Raw genomic sequence first — 20387 nt, forward strand, 5'->3', positions numbered from 1 at the left:
CAAAGAGCCAAAGCGGTCAAGAGGGGGGGGCGGAGGTAACAGAGGGGGGTGGCGTACTGCCAACAGCGACTGCGGCAGAGGCGGATGATAAAACATTACCCATCGCGTTGGCCCAACCTCTTCACGAGTCTCGTTCATGTTCATCAGGCTTTTCTTTTTTCATCAGCGGCGAAAAGCGAGAAGCGAGCGTAAACACTTTGCTTTCATACGTCGCGACGTTCGTGTTGTTGTGTTGTTTATGGCAACAACTACACGTAGCAACACCCACGGCAGCAGCAGCCGCAGCACCAGCACCAGCAGCAGCAACTGCCGCGGCAGCAGCAACAGCAGCAAGTAGCAGCGTTGCAACAGCAACAGCAGCAGCAGCAACAGCAGCAACAACAGCGGCAACAACAACAGCAGCAACATCAGCAGCAGCAACAGCAACAACAGCAACAACAGCAACAACAACCGCCTACAAATACATACATCGGCATTTACAACAACACGCAATAACAGCCATTTTTCTAGTTGTTAAGTTAATTTTTTCATGTTCTGCCGCTCGGTGTTGCTGCTGCTTGCTGCCGCCGCTGGCCTGCCATCTCGCTTGCACACCAGCAACACGACAGCCAACGCGAGCAACTTGCGATATTGCTGCTGTCGCTGCCGTTGGATGCGATTCGTGGGCAGCGGCGCAGCGGCTATAGCCATCCCGCTCACGCCTGCCGCAGCTGGCAGATACTTTATTTATGGTCACAAACAGGCGGTAGATACTTTTTTGCCCCCTTGGTCTAACCAACCGGTTCGCTCTGTCTCTCTTCCCTTGCACTGGTTTCTAGGTAGCAAAAGGGGGGATGGGTGAGGGGGGGAAAGCTATAGCCACCGATTCCGATTCCAATCCCCCAATGCCACACACAGCCAGAGCGGCCAGCCCACTTATAATGATAATCATTATTGCCGTTGTTGCCGTTCGTGTTTGTCGTCGTGCCGCCTCGTTTGCTACTTTTTCCACCTCACAGATACTTTTCGCACGCACACATCGCCAACGGCCAGCACACACAGATACTTCACTACTCTCAAGCTCTCAAAAAGTGCAAAGAGAACGCACTAATACGAACGAAAACGAAGTACAAATAAGGGGAGAAACCAGTTTTGGCTCTCTCTCGCTCACCCATACAGCGAAATCGGGGAATGTTGCTATGTGGTGGTGCGTCGGTTGGACGACTGCTTGTTGTTGTTGTTGTTGCTGTGTGTGTTGCCTGCGCTGTTTTTCGATTGTCGGTTGTCGTGTAATTCCCATTTGTCGTACACTTTGTAGTTGCTCAAGAAACTCATGTTAGTCTACTTTTGACTGTTACGCAGATTGTTCGTATCGTTCGTGTCCGCCGCAGTGGCTGTGTGAAAATAATAATACCGCTGTGCTCTCTGCCCGCCGCTCGCCGCAATCGTTCTGCGAGCTGGATTCTCAATTCACAACTCACAGCTCGAACTCGGAATCGGAATCGGATCCAGATTCAGATACAGATACAGACCGGCCCGCCTCAGATCCATATTCATTCGTGCTTCGCCTGTTCGACCTCGCATCCTCCGGATAGCTTCTCCAATCTCCGATCCGATCCAATACAATCCGTAACCGGATTTACACGGATTTACGGTGCCCCTTTAGTAGCGCCTGCTGTTGGCCGGCTGACAACGACAGTTGGCCAGCTCCTTTTCGCCGTCGGCAAGTGCAAAATAGTGAAAAAAAATTAAAAACAAAAAACAAAAAAAACAACTATAAAAAACTTTACTGTGAGTAAAGCCGGATTTAACTCAAAATCACCATTCAAAACAAACTAGCTCCGATCAATCACAGATCACTTTCGGATTACACATATTTCGGTTCAGTGCGCGCGAGACCATCGGTGCATCGTAACTTTAAGATTTGCTTTATAGTTTTAGTTAAAAGCAAAAATTAATATTAAATGACAGTGCACAGTAATGAAACCGGTATCTGTTTAGTAATGGTGCGTATTTCAAATTGTTTTCAATTTCACTACTTGTAAGATGTAAGATGGCCTGTAAATGGCCGAGTTTAGCATTTTGATAGTGGCTATTTGGCCAACCCGTTTGTCGATCGCGAAACCCGCTCTAAGATCATCACAAGTAAGTCAAGCGAACACATGTACAAGTGCACAAGCAGCGGGATTTTGCTGTGTTCGTAATGCCCTAACATTTTGATTTGGCAAACGGAAGACATGGGTTTTAAAAATAAAACAGATCAAAATGTTCGGATCGATGTCTGCCAAATGCGTTGAAAATGTCAGGACCACAAGTGTGCTACATTAGCTGAACACACGAAAAACTGGCTGCCAATTCGGAAAATCTCTTTTATCTATGTCTTTGGTTGTTAACCAAGCCGGCAAGGTCACATCGTACTTTCCTCAGAGTGTTCAAAGCCAATAAGATTCTAGACTTGTTTCCTCCCTTCTGGCCATAATAATTCCCTCTTCTTTTTGGCCCTCTGGTAACCCGATCCACTGGCAAATATGCCCAGCTAATATTGCCCCCCAAAAATATAATCACTTACACTCGACACTTGAGCGTGTATTTATATACACACTCGATCGCTGAGTGAGAGAGGCAACTTGTGGCGCAACTCTAAAGCTGAAACAGAATATCAGAAAATATTAAATGCTGTTTAAACAAACATGCCCTGAGTGACATGAATGGCTGTCATTCTATACATTATATCCCACAATGGCTACCCGAATATAATTTTAGTCCCCGCTTTGATTATTATGGTAGTGCAGATACATTGCCTGCAGCTAGATAGTCGATAATCATCGGCGGCTGATTCAAAGAGCCAGCTGATAAGAAAGCGTATAGTGGATCCATCCATCCGTCCATCCAGCAAACACCGGGAATTAATTTTTAATCGCATAGGGCCACTTGAGTTGTCACTTGATGAAAGCACGAGACGCAACAGCAACAGCAACACCAACAGCAAAAGCAACAGCAACACCGAATCCCAACAGCAACACATTGCGGCGGTATCAATCACGACCGATACAACATGCAGCACTGTGACCGCCGGCCTGCGATAAAAATCGTATCTTACGCCTCGGATCATTTGTAAAATGTTAAACGGGAAGAGCGGCCCCAAGAAGTGGAGAAGTTAACCAAAGAGGCAGCGATAAACAAACCTGAAACTTGTTTGTCCCCCCCCGTTGTCGCATGTGCGAATGTGTACGTTGCTCTTGTCCAGTATTGTTGCTGTTGCACTGCTGTTGCACTGCTGTTGCTGTTGCAGTTGACTAAAAGTGTTGACAAAAGTGCGCGATAGGCTTATGTGCACACACAAATACACAGAGTATACTATATAGAGCCCCGATCCAGGCAGTCATTGGACAACTTACAATCAAATTGCTCTTAGGACGTTGCCGTTAACGTTGCTGGTTGACGATGTTGCTAGTTGTCGATGCAGTTGTTGCTGTTGCTGTTGCTGTTGCCGCTGTCGTCGTTGGCAGCAATCGGCTGTGTAATTTAAATCAATGTTGTCAATCGAAAACATGATTTGTTGGTAATGGCGGCCCCACTTTGAAGATCAACCAGGGGAAAGGGGTTTGGGATTGGGTATGGGTATGGGTATGGGTAGTATGGATAGTATTGGGTATGGGATCGGGAAAGCGGAGTTTGGGGGACAGAGTTTCGCTTCGTTTCGTTTCGTTTTATTGACTGAGACAGCGGTTCGGGATCCCTGTTCTGGGGCTCCGAGTTTCCGAGGTTCTGAAGGGCCCGTGGACAGCCCACAACCCACTGAAGAGACGCGCTTATCGCGCTGATAAGGGGCAACGTTTTTAATTAAGTTTTAGTGCCAGCTGGTAGCACGGTACAGTAGACCGTCTATGTTGCTTTTTATCCATCGCAAGAAGCAGCGCTTTAATGGGCCGCCATAAACTTGAGAAATGGATTGGAGAATCAAATTTATGAAATACATATCGGGAGAAACTTTTTGGTAAAGCATCGTTTAAAGTTAGTTTCGTTTTGGGATTAGTGCCTAATAAGTTTTTATTTGGATAGGTCTTTTGGTGTTAAGTCCATATTTATTGTATTTTAACCATTTTAATAGTTATTTTCTTTCTTTTGATAATTTTTACTCAAACTGAATTTATTTTAATTTACATTTAATATTCTACATCTATATCTAAAGCTAAAATTATTTTATTTTACAAGTCTTTTTTCATAGTTTAAAAGTTGAATTTTTAAACAATTTCAGACTTATATTTAAAATGTTAATTACAAAATCTTAATAGTCTCTAAAGTTAACAATTTCCTGTTCAAGCCTCAATCTATTTGCAAAGGCTACAGTCATCTTGCTTTAAAAAATAATAAAAATGTAGACTTAAAGTGAAGGGAAGACAGGAATTTAGGTGATAAAAACATAATTTAGTGAAGGGGTAGTCCAAAAACCTCGATATATTCCTATCAATCAATTTATTAACTACTTTTTCAATTAATTCAATTTACAGAATGCCGTTTCAACTCACCTTGCCACCTCGTCGCCCAACACGCCTCCAACCAACGCTCCGCAGAGTCCGCCCTCGACGCTGCCCACGCTCGCCTGTCCCGCCGCCCAGCCGCTGAGTGCACCCGGAATCGCCGGGCCTGGCCACAGTGGCATGGTGACCTCGACGGTGCCGCCGGGCGCCCGCTCCACCTCGCCGTGCGGCCCCTCCGCCGGCATGCCCGCCCTCTCTCTGGTGGGCGCCCCGCCCCCCGGGCCGCACTCCTCCGGCCCCGGAGGGGCACCGGCGCCCGGGACTGGCAATCCGCCCAACCGCTGCTGTGATACGGGCCGCACCATCTACACGGATCCGGTAAGCGGCCAGACGATCTGCTCCTGCCAGTACGACATGCTCAACTACCAGCGACTAGCCGCCGCCGGAGGAGTCCCGCTCGGCGTCTATCCGGAGGGCATGTCCGCCTACCTCTCCGGCATCGCAGCGGACCAGCCACCGTTCTACGCCAATCCGGTAAGTGAACTCAGTAATGGAAAATATCTGAAATTGGGGAGACATAGGACCTACACTTAGGGAAAACCATGAACCAAAATATCATTATTCAAAATCATTCAACTTTCTTAGTTATTAAACCAGAAAGGTGAAATATTTCATTGCATAATCCTGATTTAGGATAGATCTGAAACTAGAAATCATATTAACATTTTTTAATCAGGTTGTGTGTACTTAAAAATGTTCTTGAGATCGATCAAAAAATTCATCAATTATTTTTTTTTAATGTTTTATTAAGTAATTACCATATATGTATATAATATTAAAAGTGATTCAAATTTTTAAAGCTTCCTAGAGTAGGAAACACATATCTTATGAAAAAATGTTAGCTTCAAGCGAGTTTTTCGATTATAGCTTTTTTATATTTGACAAATTTCAGACTTTTTAAAGTTAGCAAACTTTAACATTTTTTATCACAACCCAAAATGTATTTTTGGTTTTAGATTTATTTTGTTTTCTGTGCATAAAAGCCTGTTCATAAGTCATATGCCCCGAACAATGGCGCAATAAATTTGTGAATTTGTCGAGTCGAGGAGCGGGAGACCACCATCGAAGTTGAAGCTGAAGTTGAAGTCGCGTCGTCATTTGATCGTGTACCGTACCGTGTCCCTGTGCCGTCTATGCTTCCGAACTTGTGCTTGTGCTGGCCTACAGCAGAGCCTCGCTTGGAGCGATTTGTCAGGCGTGGGGGCCACAGGTCCCCAGGTTTGCAGTACTTAGGGCCTAAGCCTACGCCTGACCTTTCGTTCGCCCCAGTGATATTTCAAGTCACATTATTGTGCAGGCGAGACCGCAGAGTTGCGAAATATTGTTGGCTTAACTCGATCTGCAAGTCGTTTCGGGGGATCGGAATCCCTACAAACTGCTGCACTGCCGCACTGTCCGAATTTATGGACAATGGACTGTGGCACGTCTTGGTTTGGTTTGGTCACCACATGTCCGGCGCTTCGCCGTCGGCCCTTTGTTCGCCTCGCATTGCTTCTAATAGCATCATGTAATTTGCCTTTGTTTGCCAACAATTCTATTTGGACACAATGTTCTCGGGGACCACATGCGGAGCCCAAGGATTGGACACCCAGTGGTTTGGTTTGGATTGAATTGGGTTTGGGCATGTGTTCGGTTCGGGCGAAAATTTAGGTGGAACCGGGGAAACTGCATTCACCAGTCAATCGAACTAAAAACAATGTTTTGACCCGTTTCCTTGTCTGCGTTGTCTCATAAAATGTTTTTGAGGAAATTTACCCGGAATGGGAAAGATGTAATTCAATGTGTATCTTATTTTTAATTGTCTGTAAAATTGCTAATTGAATGGGGTGAAAACAATTACAAAAAAAGGTCACTGATTAATGTGTTTTTCTTAAACTGTTGAGGAATTGTAGTGGAATTTGTCTTTAAAATATTTGTGGCTTAGAAAACAAAGTTTATTAATATATTTAAGGAACTTGTAGAAACAAAGATTACTATTTTATACATGTTGACAAACTGAGAACATCTGTTTGAATCTCCAGTTCTCTTTAATTTAATTCCTAAAATCAGAGAAAAAAATGTCATTTAAACTGACATAGGTATTTACTTCAAATTAAATGTTCAAATTTGTCTCCGAATCGGTGGGCAATTTCGGTTCTCCTTTATGAAGGTCTCCTTCTCTCGACTCCCGACCGCCGATTCCCTAACAGCGCCCATTAAATATGATCCGATAAAATGTCGCATTCAAAAGTGAACACATAAATTTATTTGCTTACAAGCCAAAAAGAAAAAAGTCTTAAAAGCTGACGGCACTCGGGGCAAAAGAAACAGAAGCAGAACTCGAAAAGAGCTGACGACTGTGAAATTGAAACTGAGAGTTTAATGAATGGCCCGTTGAGTATTTAGAATGCCACTACTGGAGCTGGAGATGTATGTAGATATATGAGGTGGAATACGAATCGGGAAATGGCTGGGTCTGCATAGTTGCTGTGACTAAACACACTCGCACACTCACACACTCGGTGGGTGAAAACAATATTTGCTGATCTCTGTGAACGAACGAACGCTAATGTGTGATTAAGTGTTATCGCCGCCAAGTGATTTAAGTGCAATCTCGCTGTCCACCATTGGTGTTTCGCGTAATCAAACACAAGCCCAATAAAATATATATTCAAAACGAAATTAGCATTTGAACTGGTTTACTTCGAGGGAATAATGTGATAAAATTAGAGAACCGGTAGCTGTATAAATTTAGCCAATGTGCCCAAACAAATTATGAAAGTCGCAACGAAAAGCATCGATCAGAGATCGATCGGGGCACTCTATATATATATATATATATATATATATGTGTTTTATCCGCCCGCTGACACAGCAATTTAGTACGATGTGATTGAAGTGTCATGTGGGCACGGGGCACTTGAGATCACTGAGGATTTACGGCTCAGTATTGATGGCAGCGTTTAAAAGACAAAACAGGTCGGGTCGTGGCATCTGCTAAATAAATCATCCGGGGTCGTAATTAGTCACTTCAGCCGCCGGCGCTAAACTGGAGCGATTTCTCTTTGTATCTGCATCTATGTGCCTTTACAGCCGTATAGATATACATGTAGATACAGCCTAGTTGTAAAAGTGTCTGCTCAATGCGGTGGATTCATTACTTTGACACGAGCTGTCAAGCGGCTGTCAGTTTGCCGCAGCGCGGGAATATATATCCCGCTCCCAAAAACTCCGTCTCCAACTCCAAAAATGTGACTCCGCTTGGAAGGTGGATGACTGGATGACTGAATGACGATGACGACTACAGTGGATGAGATGGTGCACCGCGGCGGCATCGCTGTCATTTCAAATGGCACAAGATACATTTGAAGAGCGCCGCCCGCTAACAAATAGGACGAGCCCAGGCCGCGCCCGGTGTTTTTCCCTGCCTCGCTCGCTTTTCCGCTTTTCCTTTTTCCTTTTGCCCGGCATTCCCCGTTTTCCATCTTGTGTTTTCGGGGGGCGTCGACGGCCGCTGCCGCCTCGTACCTTATTAATAAATTTGTCAACACGCAAGTGACAGCCTGTCAGCCTGTCCGCCCTCAGTTCGTCCCATTGCGATCCATTCATCCGTTTATCTGTTTATCCTTAAGTCCGAAATTGACTTCGACCCCGACGCATATGTTGCATCCTGCACTCGCTGCTCACTGACACTCGGAGAAATTAATTTTGTTAATTGCCGAATGTCGGAATTAATTTAAAATGGGTCTCTTGTTGGGTGCATTAAGCGGGGGAATTTTTTGTCGGATTCTCACTGCGTCAAAAGAAATTCGAAATTTATCAATCTAATTAATAGGAAACAGTTGAGAAAAAAGAGAGTGTGCTTAATGTACTTCAAAAATAGTTCAATTATATTGAAAGCATATTAGGTACAACAAACTAGAAGTGAACTTATATTATTAAGCCATAAAAATCCCAAGTCAATGAAGAAAAATTTAGAGAATTGACATAGTATTGAAGCCATTCACAACATTTTCCCTGATTAATTTACAGCAAAGTAATGACTTTTATCTTTCTTATATTTTGAGTAGTTTGTGATATTCATTTTTAGTGATTTTAAATCAAAAAACAAGTCGGTATGCCATTTGAATAATTTTTAACATATATCAGGATTATTATATCATCTAATCTTAAGTAAATTTAATAGTCGCAGAAAATCTTACCTATGTATATTTAAATAAAATAATGAACAAATTAAGACTTGGCTTAAGCCAACATTTTTGTTGGTACATTTTAAGTGAAGCAACTTTCAAAGTCTAATAAGGGTCCTCCAAGTTACACTTAAACTTTCCCTACGCAATAAAGAGGAGCCTGGAGCCTGAAGCCTTCAACCCGAATGCGAACACACAAGCCGCCCTGGAAAACAGGGCGGATGGGTGTTTTTAGACACTTGACGCTGGGCAAGTAGCCAAAATGGTATATTGACTTTTCCCCAGTTTAAGTGCCGCAACATCATCAACGACAACAATGCAAGCATGAAATTTCACACTCGACAACATAGTCGCACTGGGTTTTCCACCCAACAAAAGGCTGGCTGACTAGATGGCTGGCTGACTGGCTGGCTCAAATGTGCGGTATACGCTCATATCCTGTGGGAGTCACAAAAACTTTTGCCCCCGGCAAGTTTTCTACAAAATGTAGCAGAAAGCAACTACAAATCGGACCACTCTCCTTCGCACTGGAACCGAAAAAGGGCCCCACTCCAGATATCACACTCTGGCATTATACAGAAGTATAGTAGAGAAAACAACCCCGAGATATGGGCACTCGTACAGCCTCCCGACCACGAACTCCCGATCCTGGAACATCCTGCTCTGCTCTGCTCTGTTTTGCTCCTTGGAACCTTGGCTACAGCTACATGCACTGATTTGTCAACTTTTGAAAATGTCGAAGTGTTGTCGTGTTGTTTTGGGGGTTGCTTTTCTAATGGCAAGGTGACGGGTGAGTGGGTGATACTTAGGGGTAGGGGGTTTTGGGGTGGTGTAGGTTGTGTAGGTTGTGTGCCAAAGTACTAAATACATTTACTGCTCGCACCAATCTCATTGTTGTTGCCGTAAGTGTTGTGGAAAGTTTTTGTGTTGCTGCCGTTGTTGTTTGGCTTTTTGGCAAAGTTGAAAATGTTCGTTAACAGTAAATTTTGCACTTTTATATGGGTAGCAAAGGAAAAGGAAGTTCTCCCTCCGCCTTGGTGATTGTGTGTTGAGCCTGGTGTGTGTGTGTGTGTGACGGCCTGAATGGCCGCCCTGCCTACAACAAACAAATTAGCAGTCATGGCAACGCATACGAACAACGTACAAACAAACAGGCAACACGACCAGCAACAACAGCAACAACAGCAACATCAACACCAACAACAGCGACCTCAGTGGAACAACTTTATAAGCGAGTTGTGAAAAAAAAGTGTCATCGGGAGTTGGGAGCTCCAGTTTTGAAAGGGGAAGAAAGCAAGGCTCCACAGAAAAAAAAATGTAATTTCGAAGAAACATTTTTTAAACATTTTGATATATTTTTAGCTGCAAGAAAAGGTATACAAAAATTGTACTTACTTTTTGGTTACAAAATAATAATTTATTTCTAATGAACCTATGAAAATATATTTACAATTTCATAAGAAATAACATTGTGTAGTTAATTCACAATTTCATAAACTACGTTTCCGCCTAGCACAAACTGTAATGAAAACAATAAGAAATTTTATTTACAACATATATTAACATAGAAAATAATAAAAATACCTATTGACAAATATTTGCTAAACATTTTTTTATTAACTCTTAAACGGAAAATAAACAGTTTTATTAATTTGTCAGTGTAGATTAGCTCTTCTAGGACAGAACGCATTCTTTGGCGCGACTCAAACTCCGTGCTGTCGTCAATTTCAATTTCAATTTCAATTTCGATTCCGACTCCAATTCGGAATACGATCCGATTCCAATTCCAATTCCGATTCCATTCATTCTTTGCTGTACAGGCGGGAATGCGGCGGGCAAACGTGCGTTTATTTTTAAATCGAAGCAGCAATTAATTAACTCGACCCGTCATTACGCGCATCGCTCAAATCGTGGCGCATCAGGGCGACAGACCACAGGAGCCGGAGCCCCCTCGGATCCCCCCTTTTGCCAAGGACCCAACCATATAATCCCCAGGCATTGCCCATTGACGTTTGGCGTGAAGGGAACACAGTCGCAGAATTTCCTTGGTAATGAAGACAAAGTCCCATTTTAATTTGAATTATTTAATTTGCCCGCAGACAGGAGATGGGTTGTCGGGGATTGGGGATCTGAGAACTGAGAACTGAGAACCGGGATCCGGCAAACCGCACTTCCCGATGCGTGAAACGACGCACTCCGGTTGTTAAGATCCAGCGGATCAGACATCTAACCACTTGAGGTCTTGCGGCCAACAGTGGTCACTCATTCATTTTCGTCCGGTGGACGAAGGAAAAGTTTCTCGGACTTGTTCAACTCATATTCGGACTTTTGCTTACAATTTCCTTACGTAGATGATTAATGGGAAAATTAACAGGCTTATTATAAGAGCTTATTACGAGGTTTTGTGGCGTATCCTATTGCAGGCGAAGTTTATTATTACTATTAGCCAATTACAAGAACTAAACTTTAATTTAGAATATATTTATAATAATCTTAATATTAGAATTTAGAAGGCTGAATCATCAACCGACCATTGCTATTTAACATTTTCCCATTTCGGCAGAAATACCTAAAGAAATCGTTAGGCAAATGCAAAAATCATTACCAATTCGCTGATGGTGGTCACATTGGGGGCATTTAATGCGCAAGTACACAATTTACAAACCGTAGGAACAAGCTCTAGTGCCAAAACTACAAACATTTTGCAAATGCATAAACATTGTTGCGGAAGAACAAGCTATCGGCAATATGCGATCTGCGCTACAGCGCTTTTACAATTGCAGTTGTCGTCGCCAGTGGTAATGCAATATTTAACTCGAAAACGGGTTGCATCTGTGCGGTGGCTGTAGATGTTGCTGCTGCTGCAACTGTTGCTGCTGTTTCTGCTGTTGCCGCTGCTCCTGCTGCCGCATCGCAGTATTGGTAATAATAAACGCAGACGCAAACATGTCGAATGTTGTTAATATTAACCACCGCCAGCGCAAATCCCGGCACGGGTGCGTTTTCCACCAGAGAATCGGTCTGCACTAGCAACCAGCTACTGTTGCTCCGTGGAGATGCTTTCCTGGTAGCCGGCAACAATTTATTATATGCGCTTTGCCCGCATCGACATCATGGCCTACACGCACTCGCTGCCAAACACGCACGACACAGATTCGGATTTGGGTTCGAAGTCGGGATCCTATGCCCATTCCCATTTCCATTCCCACTCCCAATCCCAATCCCAACTTTTGGCCAATTCCCGTGATAGCCGGGCGTGATTATTGTAAAGGTTGTAAAACGTAAACCGGTTTCGGTCGAGCTCTCGGTTCGGAGCTTCCATTGAGAAATAGGAGCAGCCTGTTGTAATTTAATATAGTCTGTCCCAAAACACTGTCCATGTTCGGCTAACTGACTTCTGCGATGGCAAGGAGTCACAGTCTTTCCCTCCACTCAGAAAACCATAATCCTGTACTCTTAAATTCAAAGAAAAAAAACTTTACAGCATTTGAGTTAAAAAAAATTTCATTTTATATAATCTGGTTCTAGAAAATCCAAAGCAACTTTTTGCCTCCAATCAATTAATTTATAATTTCTGATCACATTAAACATCTCATAAAATTTATTGAAAAAAGTTTAAAAAGTATTAAAGTATTAGATCCAACGGGCCTATAACATAAACTTTAAGCTGACTTACTGACATTAAAAATTAATTTATACCTAATTATTTATCAATATGCAAAGGTGAAGAAAATACTTTAAAGGTTTGAGAAAAAGGAAAGGGGATTACTTGTTTGTGAAATATTTGTAATCGTTACCCAAGGAAATGTGAAAGGGAATTCCGTACTTAATATTCAAAATATGATTATTATTATTTTTCCGAGTGTCGTACCTGTCAAAGGGCCTTGGCCCTGGAGTTAACCTGGCCCTCGAGATCTTTGGCTGTTGCTTTTGCTGTTTATCAGTCTATCGCCGCTGTACTCGCACTCACCACATGCTGCGCAAACGAGTCTTCTCCAGGGGCAGGATGAACCTTTTGGCCAGACCGAGACCCATACCCATACCCATACCCAAACTCTTACTCCTACTCCGAGTCGATGGTCGGCGATAGCGATGTTGCAACAGCAACAGCAACGGCAACATTTTCGTGTTGGCGACATAAAAATATTTCCGCTTTGCCAGCAATCTGGCCAGACAGACGCTCGTCGCGACACGGAGACAATAGATTTTGGGACCTGCATCCGAGTGTCCTGCACTCGTAGTCGTACTCTTAGTCGTCCTGCGGTGCCATGTAGATCGGTATCGGGCTCGTTCTCATTGATTTCGCATCTTGTTTTCGTACCCCCGCTGTTATTCGGCTGGCGACTATTTGCAACTTGCTTGTCATAACTGCGGCTGGGGTTCGCAGTGACGAACATGCCTCCAATTTCGGGTATATACTATATATAGTAGTGCCATAAAGTGATCTTAGTGGAATCGGAATCAGAATGAGCAGCTGCCCCTGTCTCTTCGTCATTATCGCCTTAACAGCTGGCAAATGTCGCAGCGAGTTGCGACAAGAGGCGCAGATAATTGTCGTGTTAAACTTAATCAGCGCTCTATATTACACGCCAGTCCCACGCCTATCAGTGCCAAAGTCTGTGTTCCTAAATGTTCTCTGTGATTCCTATCAACCGCCTAATGGCGAAATGTGCATGTACTAGCACTGCGATTAAGGAGCCAATCTCCGACAGCTCCCAGCGCAGTGCAGACGCGAGCTATTTGCTCCTAAAGTCACTGCCAGCGTCACGACATGCCCACATGCTCGCCTGATGCTGATGCTGGTCAGATTGTTGCTAGCTTATCAATAAAACTGCGGCACAGTGAGGCCTAAATGTGGTTTAATAAATTACTTAGTTTATAGAATAACGAGAAATGATTTTATTGATAGTTTTCAGTTGTTAAATCGACCATAATTCAGGCTTATATTGTACATACATTTGCTTACAACAAGATTTTTGTTAGATTGTCAGAATATTTACATATGGTTTGTATTAAATAAAAATTCTTTTAATATAAACTTTATTTCAAAAAAATATATATATGTATTCTTGTAAAAAATCTTTAATAGCGCCATAAGTTTGTAAAGCTTTGTTTGTTTATTTTTTAATCAATCGAAGGCATGTTTTTCCCATAAGTTGTTAATAGCTTCAAATGAAATTGCCGAATTAAATACACAATCACACACACTGTGCTCTGTTTTCTCTGATAACAAGCCATCCATTGACTCAAAAATAAACTCCAAGATGTCTTAATGATTTGTTTTACATGATTTTTAATAATTTTGGTTCAAGGTCTGGCCCGTTGCTCTCGGGTTCAAGCTAAATTCGGACATACGTCTGGAAATTAGTCTAAAATTAAATTGACAAAATAACTAAGAAAAATGTTTTGTGTTATCTGTGTGTTTATTTCAGGCTGGCATCGATCTGAAGGAGAACCTGGTGGCCGGAGCATCGCCCTGGCCATATCCATCGATGTATCACCCATACGACGCGGCCTTTGCCGGCTATCCGTTCAACAGGTGAGGATTAGTCATAATAGTACAATAGTTTAACAGAAAGTGCGAGTATCTGAATCCGACAGATACTTCCCCATGGCCATTACCATACCCATTTCCATTCCCATTCCCAATCGATAAACCCCGATGGTGGTCCGCTGAAAGTCGTCGATCGGAACGTGAGTGGGATTGGGATGGGTATTGGGATTGGTATCGGAATTGGGATTGGGATTGAGGTGCTGCAGGTGCGTGCAGCACCTGCATTTAAATGCCAGCTTGGAAAAGTGCGTTCGAATAGTAAAAGTCCGGCATATTGGCACGCAGTGGCATTCGAATTTTGAATTCGAATACGAATTTCCCCGCACCCGTCGGCAATTTATTCGCTTGTAATTGATCGTTTGCACGTCGGCGGGCTGCTTCCGCCGATCGCAGCGAAGCGCACCTCCAAAACCAAAGCCAAAGCCCCAAAGGCCCAACCAAAAAAACCACAAACACTGCAGTGGCCAAAGTGACATAAATTTCCAAACACAAACACAATTGCCGGTTAAACAATCGACAACATCCCGTCACGTCACCTCACGTTTCGGACAGGTACAACGTTGGGCCCATTGTTTCCCCTGTAATTGACACTCATAACAAAATTTGATAGTTGACTCATGCGGCTACTGTTGATATCGATGCGTTGCCTTGTTGCGTTGTCTATCGACCAGCCATATTCACCATAAATCAATTTTGAGTTATTTCGCCGTGACGTGCTGGCTGCGAGCTGTTGGCGAATTCGATTCAAAATTCAGGAGGAATACCAGTGGCCCCACCTTTAATTTTCGCCCACAGCAGCATTACCAACTTGGGGGCGGCGTTGTCGTTGTTGTCGTCACCAATCATTTACAGCGCTGATAGGAAAATTAAAAAAATGTATTCAGCTGTCAGGTGATCAAAGGCAGAGTGCCTGTCTGCGCAGGTGTTTCGCACTCGGCGACACTTTGCATTCAAACCTAAATTAATTAATGCAGCGGACGCAGCAGAGTCGTTCCTCTATAGCATCCAGTTGACATCGTTGTCATCCTCTTCTCTCCATCCATTTCGCATGGGATGGGATGGGATGGGATCGCATCGGATCGGGCAGCTGTCTGAAAACTACAAATGAGACAGCTACACATGTATGCGATGCGATGCGATGGCTCTGTCTCTCCCCCGTCGCTGTTTTGCATTTCAGACACTGCGAAAAAAGATGGCAAAAGGTTTTACAATTATTGGTAATTCCCCTAAATGCTCCTCCAAATCGTACTTCATTTGATTTAAATAATTCTGTACGCCAATATTAGAGAACACTTTCGGAAAAAATATTTAAGATTTTTTTTTCCGATGAAAACGTCTGAAATACTTGAACAAAACAAGTTGGAAATTGGAGAGACCTACAAGAAAATCATACTTTGAAATGACTATTTTACTGTACACTTAAACTATAACGAAACATGGGAAATCAAATATAAAAAGTGATTGACGCAATGGGAAAACAGAACTTAATCCCTCAGTGTATTAAAGCATTCCAGCATATATGTACCCCCGGTCGCGATGTATATATACCAATATACTAAAAACGTTCATGTTAACTGCCCACAAAAAGCGATAAAGGACAGTTGTCGTTCGAGGAGGCATGCGGCCACATTCGACCATCGACCATCGACCATCGATGGCACAGTGGGATGGGGAGCAATGTGTCAGACCGCAAACTGCACGGGCATAAATGTTCTGGGCCCATGCAAATGCGTTTATGATGAACAAATTTAATGCAGAACAAAGCCGCCCGCCCACCGTCGGCTGGGCCAACACAAGTTGGCCAGTTTAACAAATTGCAACAATTGTTTCGGTGCCCGACCGGCGCATATTTAAAGAACTCCAAACGACCTGGCAACAGCTGGGTCGGTCTGCATTCCATTCTGGCCTTAATCACCTGCTGGCAATTCGGGGAATGGTCGTTGAAGTTTCCTTGTTCCTTATTCTTTATTCCTTATCGCGCAAATGATGTCCACATCCTCACCAGAACCCCCTCTAATTTTCTCCTCTCGTTTCTTGCTATTTCAGCTACGGCATGGATTTGAACGGGGCAAGGAGGAAGAACGCCACCCGCGAGACCACCTCCACACTGAAGGCCTGGCTGAACGAGCACAAGAAGAACCCGTACCCCACCAAGGGCGAGAAAATAATGCTGGCCATTATCACCAAGATGACGCTCACGCAGGTGTCCACGTGGTTCGCCAACGCGAGAAGAAGACTGAAAAAGGAGAACAAGATGACCTGGGAGCCCAGGAATCGCGTCGACGACGACGATGCCAATATCGACGATGATGACGACAAGAACACGGAGGACAATGATCTGCTAGGTAAGAGATGGTTACTTAATACAAGAATTTCATATTGAACATTTGATTAGCCTATAAAAATTTTATTTCTAATTGTTTCCGGTGTTTATTATTCTTAATTTCTAGAAAGCTGGGTAATTAATTTTGTGTTACACAGAAAGCAAAATTGTAAAAGAATTATATGCTTTTTAAAAAAATTCTGTATCAATTTGGTCTTGATACTTGCCATATCATTTTGATATATTCGAATAGAAAGACAAAGCGAGAAATAACCTTGTTTTAATATCAAATTTCACATCATTCAATGGTAAATACGTGATACGTGATTGTTGACCCGTGAACATCAAATTCATACTGGCAATATATTTTCTATATAATTATTAGAAAGCTTTTCTCTGATAAAACTGTTAGATAACTGTTAGAGTATATGTGTTACACAGAATTTGATGACAAATTCGCTAACAAAGTCAAGCTAAATATTTAAAATAAATATAAATAAAGGGTACAATTTTGTTAGAATGTTTTCGATATTTTTCCCAAAAATCCCTTGTAAGTAGGCAACAATATGCCTAGAAAGGAATTTAGATAGCGAGATCTTATAGAAAGTTGTGTGAATAATTTAAATTATTCTGTGTCTTCTTTATTTTGTTCTAATTTGGGCCACTTCTTTTCCTACTCCTTGCAGATGCCAAGGACTCCGGTGTGGGCTCCACGGACGACAAGGACCGATCGGGTCGCCTGGCCGACATGATGGCCGACCGTCCGGGCGAGAGCAACAACAGCGAGTGGTCCGAGTCGCGTCCGGGCTCGCCCAACGGATCGCCGGACCTGTACGACCGTCCCGGCAGCATGCCGCCGGGCGCGCACCCCCTCTTCCACCCCGCCGCCCTGCACCACCACTTCCGGCCGCCGGCGGGCTCGCCGCCGGACATCGCCGCCTACCACCACCACCAGCAGCAGCTGCTGCAGCAGCACCAGCAGGCGCAGCAGAACTCGCTGCAGACGGCGGTGGGGGGCACGGCGAAGCCGAGGATCTGGTCGCTGGCCGACATGGCCTCCAAGGACAGCAAGGACTCAAGCTCGGGGCCCAAGGACAGTCTCGTTGAGCTACCGCCTGCGCATCCCGGCTTCTACGGCCATTCCGGCCAGCAGCCCTCGCCGGGCAAGATCCTATCGCCGCTGGCCGCGAGGATCCCCAACTATTCGCCCTACGTCCGACCGGATTTGTATAGAGGCTTCTACGGACCAGCTGCGGCGCACTTGAGCGCCCCCACGCAGGAATTCCTCGAGCATCAGCGCACCTTCGGAGCCAGCTTGGCGGCCCACAATGGCCCACTCGGCATGAATCCGCTGCTCTGGAAGGCGGCTGTTTCGGGCGCGGCCAATGGACCCCACTTTGCGCCGCTCAGCCTGACGACCTCGGGCGGATCGGGCGGTCCGCAGCAGGTACCGCCGCCGCCCGTGGCCTCACCCTCCGCCTCCAGCTCGTCCTCGTCCATGGGCTGCGACGTGGTGCACATACCCACCAGCAGCGGACAGTCGGCGGCACAGCACATGATGGGACCAATCTCCAGCAACTCCACCGCCTCGTCCTCCAGCTCGCACTCCGGCAAGATATCGCCGGGCGTGAATGTGACCTCGCTGAGTGCAAAGCCATGACATCCATCGGCCTGTTCTCCGGACCCGGACCCGATTCCGGCGGCCCCCGTGGCCTCGCCCATCTCCGCCTTCCGCTCGCTGATCGCCTTCCGGGAGCAGCAGAAGCTGACCCTCCTGCGGCCGTAGTCACCTCCAGTTTCGATGACGCCTTCGAGGCGCGGGCTTGAAAGGTATAATTACACTTTCGGACAATAATTTACAATGTGATTATTCGGTATTTTGATTAACGCCGCTTATACCAAATAGCAAGCAAAAACAAATGCAGCGGTTCCTTTTGGCATTGGGCCCCCAACAACAAAATAACACGAGAAAACCAATTAAATTCGAGAAACAACAAGGAAAATATAAAAAATTAAAAATTGAAAAGAGAAAAAAGTAAAGAGAAAAGAGAGAAAAAAACCCAACCGCTGCCCCAGACGTTGTGCAATTTTGTGGAGAAGATAATCCAAAAACCATTTGAAGATACGTTAATTTAATTACATACAACTTATGCAATCAGAGCTTATAGGATGTAAATTGGAAGATATATAGCAGGGCGACATCAATGAATACATACTACATACCCGACGACCACAAACACTAACATAACCGCGATGATGGCAGATCCGAAACGAAACACCCACTAAATTATAGAAGCACAATTCCTGGCAGCTAGGTCCACTTCTGTATCCCGTATCCCATCTGTAGTTATTTTTCTTTAGCCTTCGATTTGAGTTCGTAGCTAAGAGGACCCGAAACATATCAACCCAAGTCTGCTGGAAAAACCCCTAATTAATCCCCCTCTTTCCTTCCCAAACCGAATGAGAGCCCAAACCCAAGCCAAATGTACACGAGCAATCATTGATTTAGCTGTTATTGTTTTTATCGTCTTAAGTTACCAATTTGTTCCTGTCGTTTATAAATTTAATTTATTTTACTTCGTATGTACCATAATTTTCTACGTGTGTAATTATTTCCTAAACTAGAGATCCATGTATTGCTGTACTTTATGCACAAGTTGTAAGTATGTAAGCTCGCGTAATTGTAGCGCCCTAAGCGTAGTGTAAATTAGTAAAACTGTATATACTTATAATAAATGAACGATAATGAGACACATTAAACAAAAGCCACAATTATTGGTATAAATAAAAACGATGGGTATTTGCTTATTTATTGGAAAAATTATTTCATTACAGGTTGTCATTGTTGTCTGATTTTCTTAGACTTTTTTTACGAAAAAAAAAGCACAATCCTACTTTTCTTCAGTTACAAAGATGTCTAGACTGCTTTTAATGGAACAGCTTACCAATAATTTTCACTTTCTTTTTTCCATATCAAATAAATCCGGGACAAAAATCAACAAAGCTAAAAAAAAGTTTGATGTTTCCATTAAAAAATACTTTTGATGAGGTTTGTGTTTGCTACCAATCACCACTATGTTCGTAAGTGAAAGAAAATACGCTATAGCCGAAAACAAAAAAATAGAATTAAAAAGTGCAAACAACAGCTATAACAATTAATCGAAGAATATAAAACACAAAAACAAAGAGGTGTTAATAAATTGGAACACAAATGAGAACCGACGGTTCGTTTCATTTCCATTCGAGTAAGTGTAGTATACTGTCTTATATTTATTGGTTAATCATAGGCAGTCTCATGTGGTGATTTAAGGGCCTGTGATGGTGTACGATAAACAGAAAAACAAAAAAGCAATATTTTGCTATAAACGTGTTTTCCTGTGTCGCTGACCGGAAACGCATTCGCCGACATAAACAGAACAAGAGCAAAGTGAGCAGAAAACTTATGAATGGAGGTAACAAAAGGCGGTATATGCCAGTGGAGTGAATGGAGTGAGCCAAGGGTTAATAAACCTTACAAGTTATTTATGGCCTTCCATTATCGACTATCGAAGCTCGAATTGCTCTGGCTCATCCATGGTTAAGTGAGATTTAGCTTTAAGAGATGAGGTATCCTTTTATTGTCAAAACAGGGGATAACAATAAGGTAAATATACTGTATTTTGTAAGGAGTTAAATTTATTCAATATTTAAATAATAATTTCACAATAATTTTATGGTCATTTTAATTGAAAACTATTTGTATACCCATATTACTTACTTCTTCACCTCAAAAGCCACATAACTTTGATCACCTCGTATACAGCCCCATAACAAACGACTTG

The 20387-nt window shown here is 43.5% G+C and overlaps 1 protein-coding gene across 1 annotated transcript; it reads left to right on the forward strand.

Annotated features, from left to right (window-relative positions):
* Positions 1 to 1613: 1613 nt before the first annotated feature.
* On the forward strand, positions 1614 to 19404 carry LOC128257375 (homeobox protein caupolican). The gene is made up of 5 exons (XM_052988368.1): positions 1614 to 1985; positions 4491 to 4994; positions 14122 to 14228; positions 16290 to 16588; positions 17253 to 19404. Exons 1-5 carry the CDS (start codon positions 1944 to 1946, stop codon positions 18224 to 18226), a joined length of 1926 nt encoding a protein of 641 aa, XP_052844328.1. The 5' UTR covers positions 1614 to 1943; the 3' UTR covers positions 18227 to 19404.
* Positions 19405 to 20387: the final 983 nt, after the last annotated feature.

This window comes from Drosophila gunungcola (assembly GCF_025200985.1).
Source record: "Drosophila gunungcola strain Sukarami chromosome 3L unlocalized genomic scaffold, Dgunungcola_SK_2 000002F, whole genome shotgun sequence".
Classification (NCBI taxonomy): domain Eukaryota; kingdom Metazoa; phylum Arthropoda; class Insecta; order Diptera; family Drosophilidae; genus Drosophila; species Drosophila gunungcola.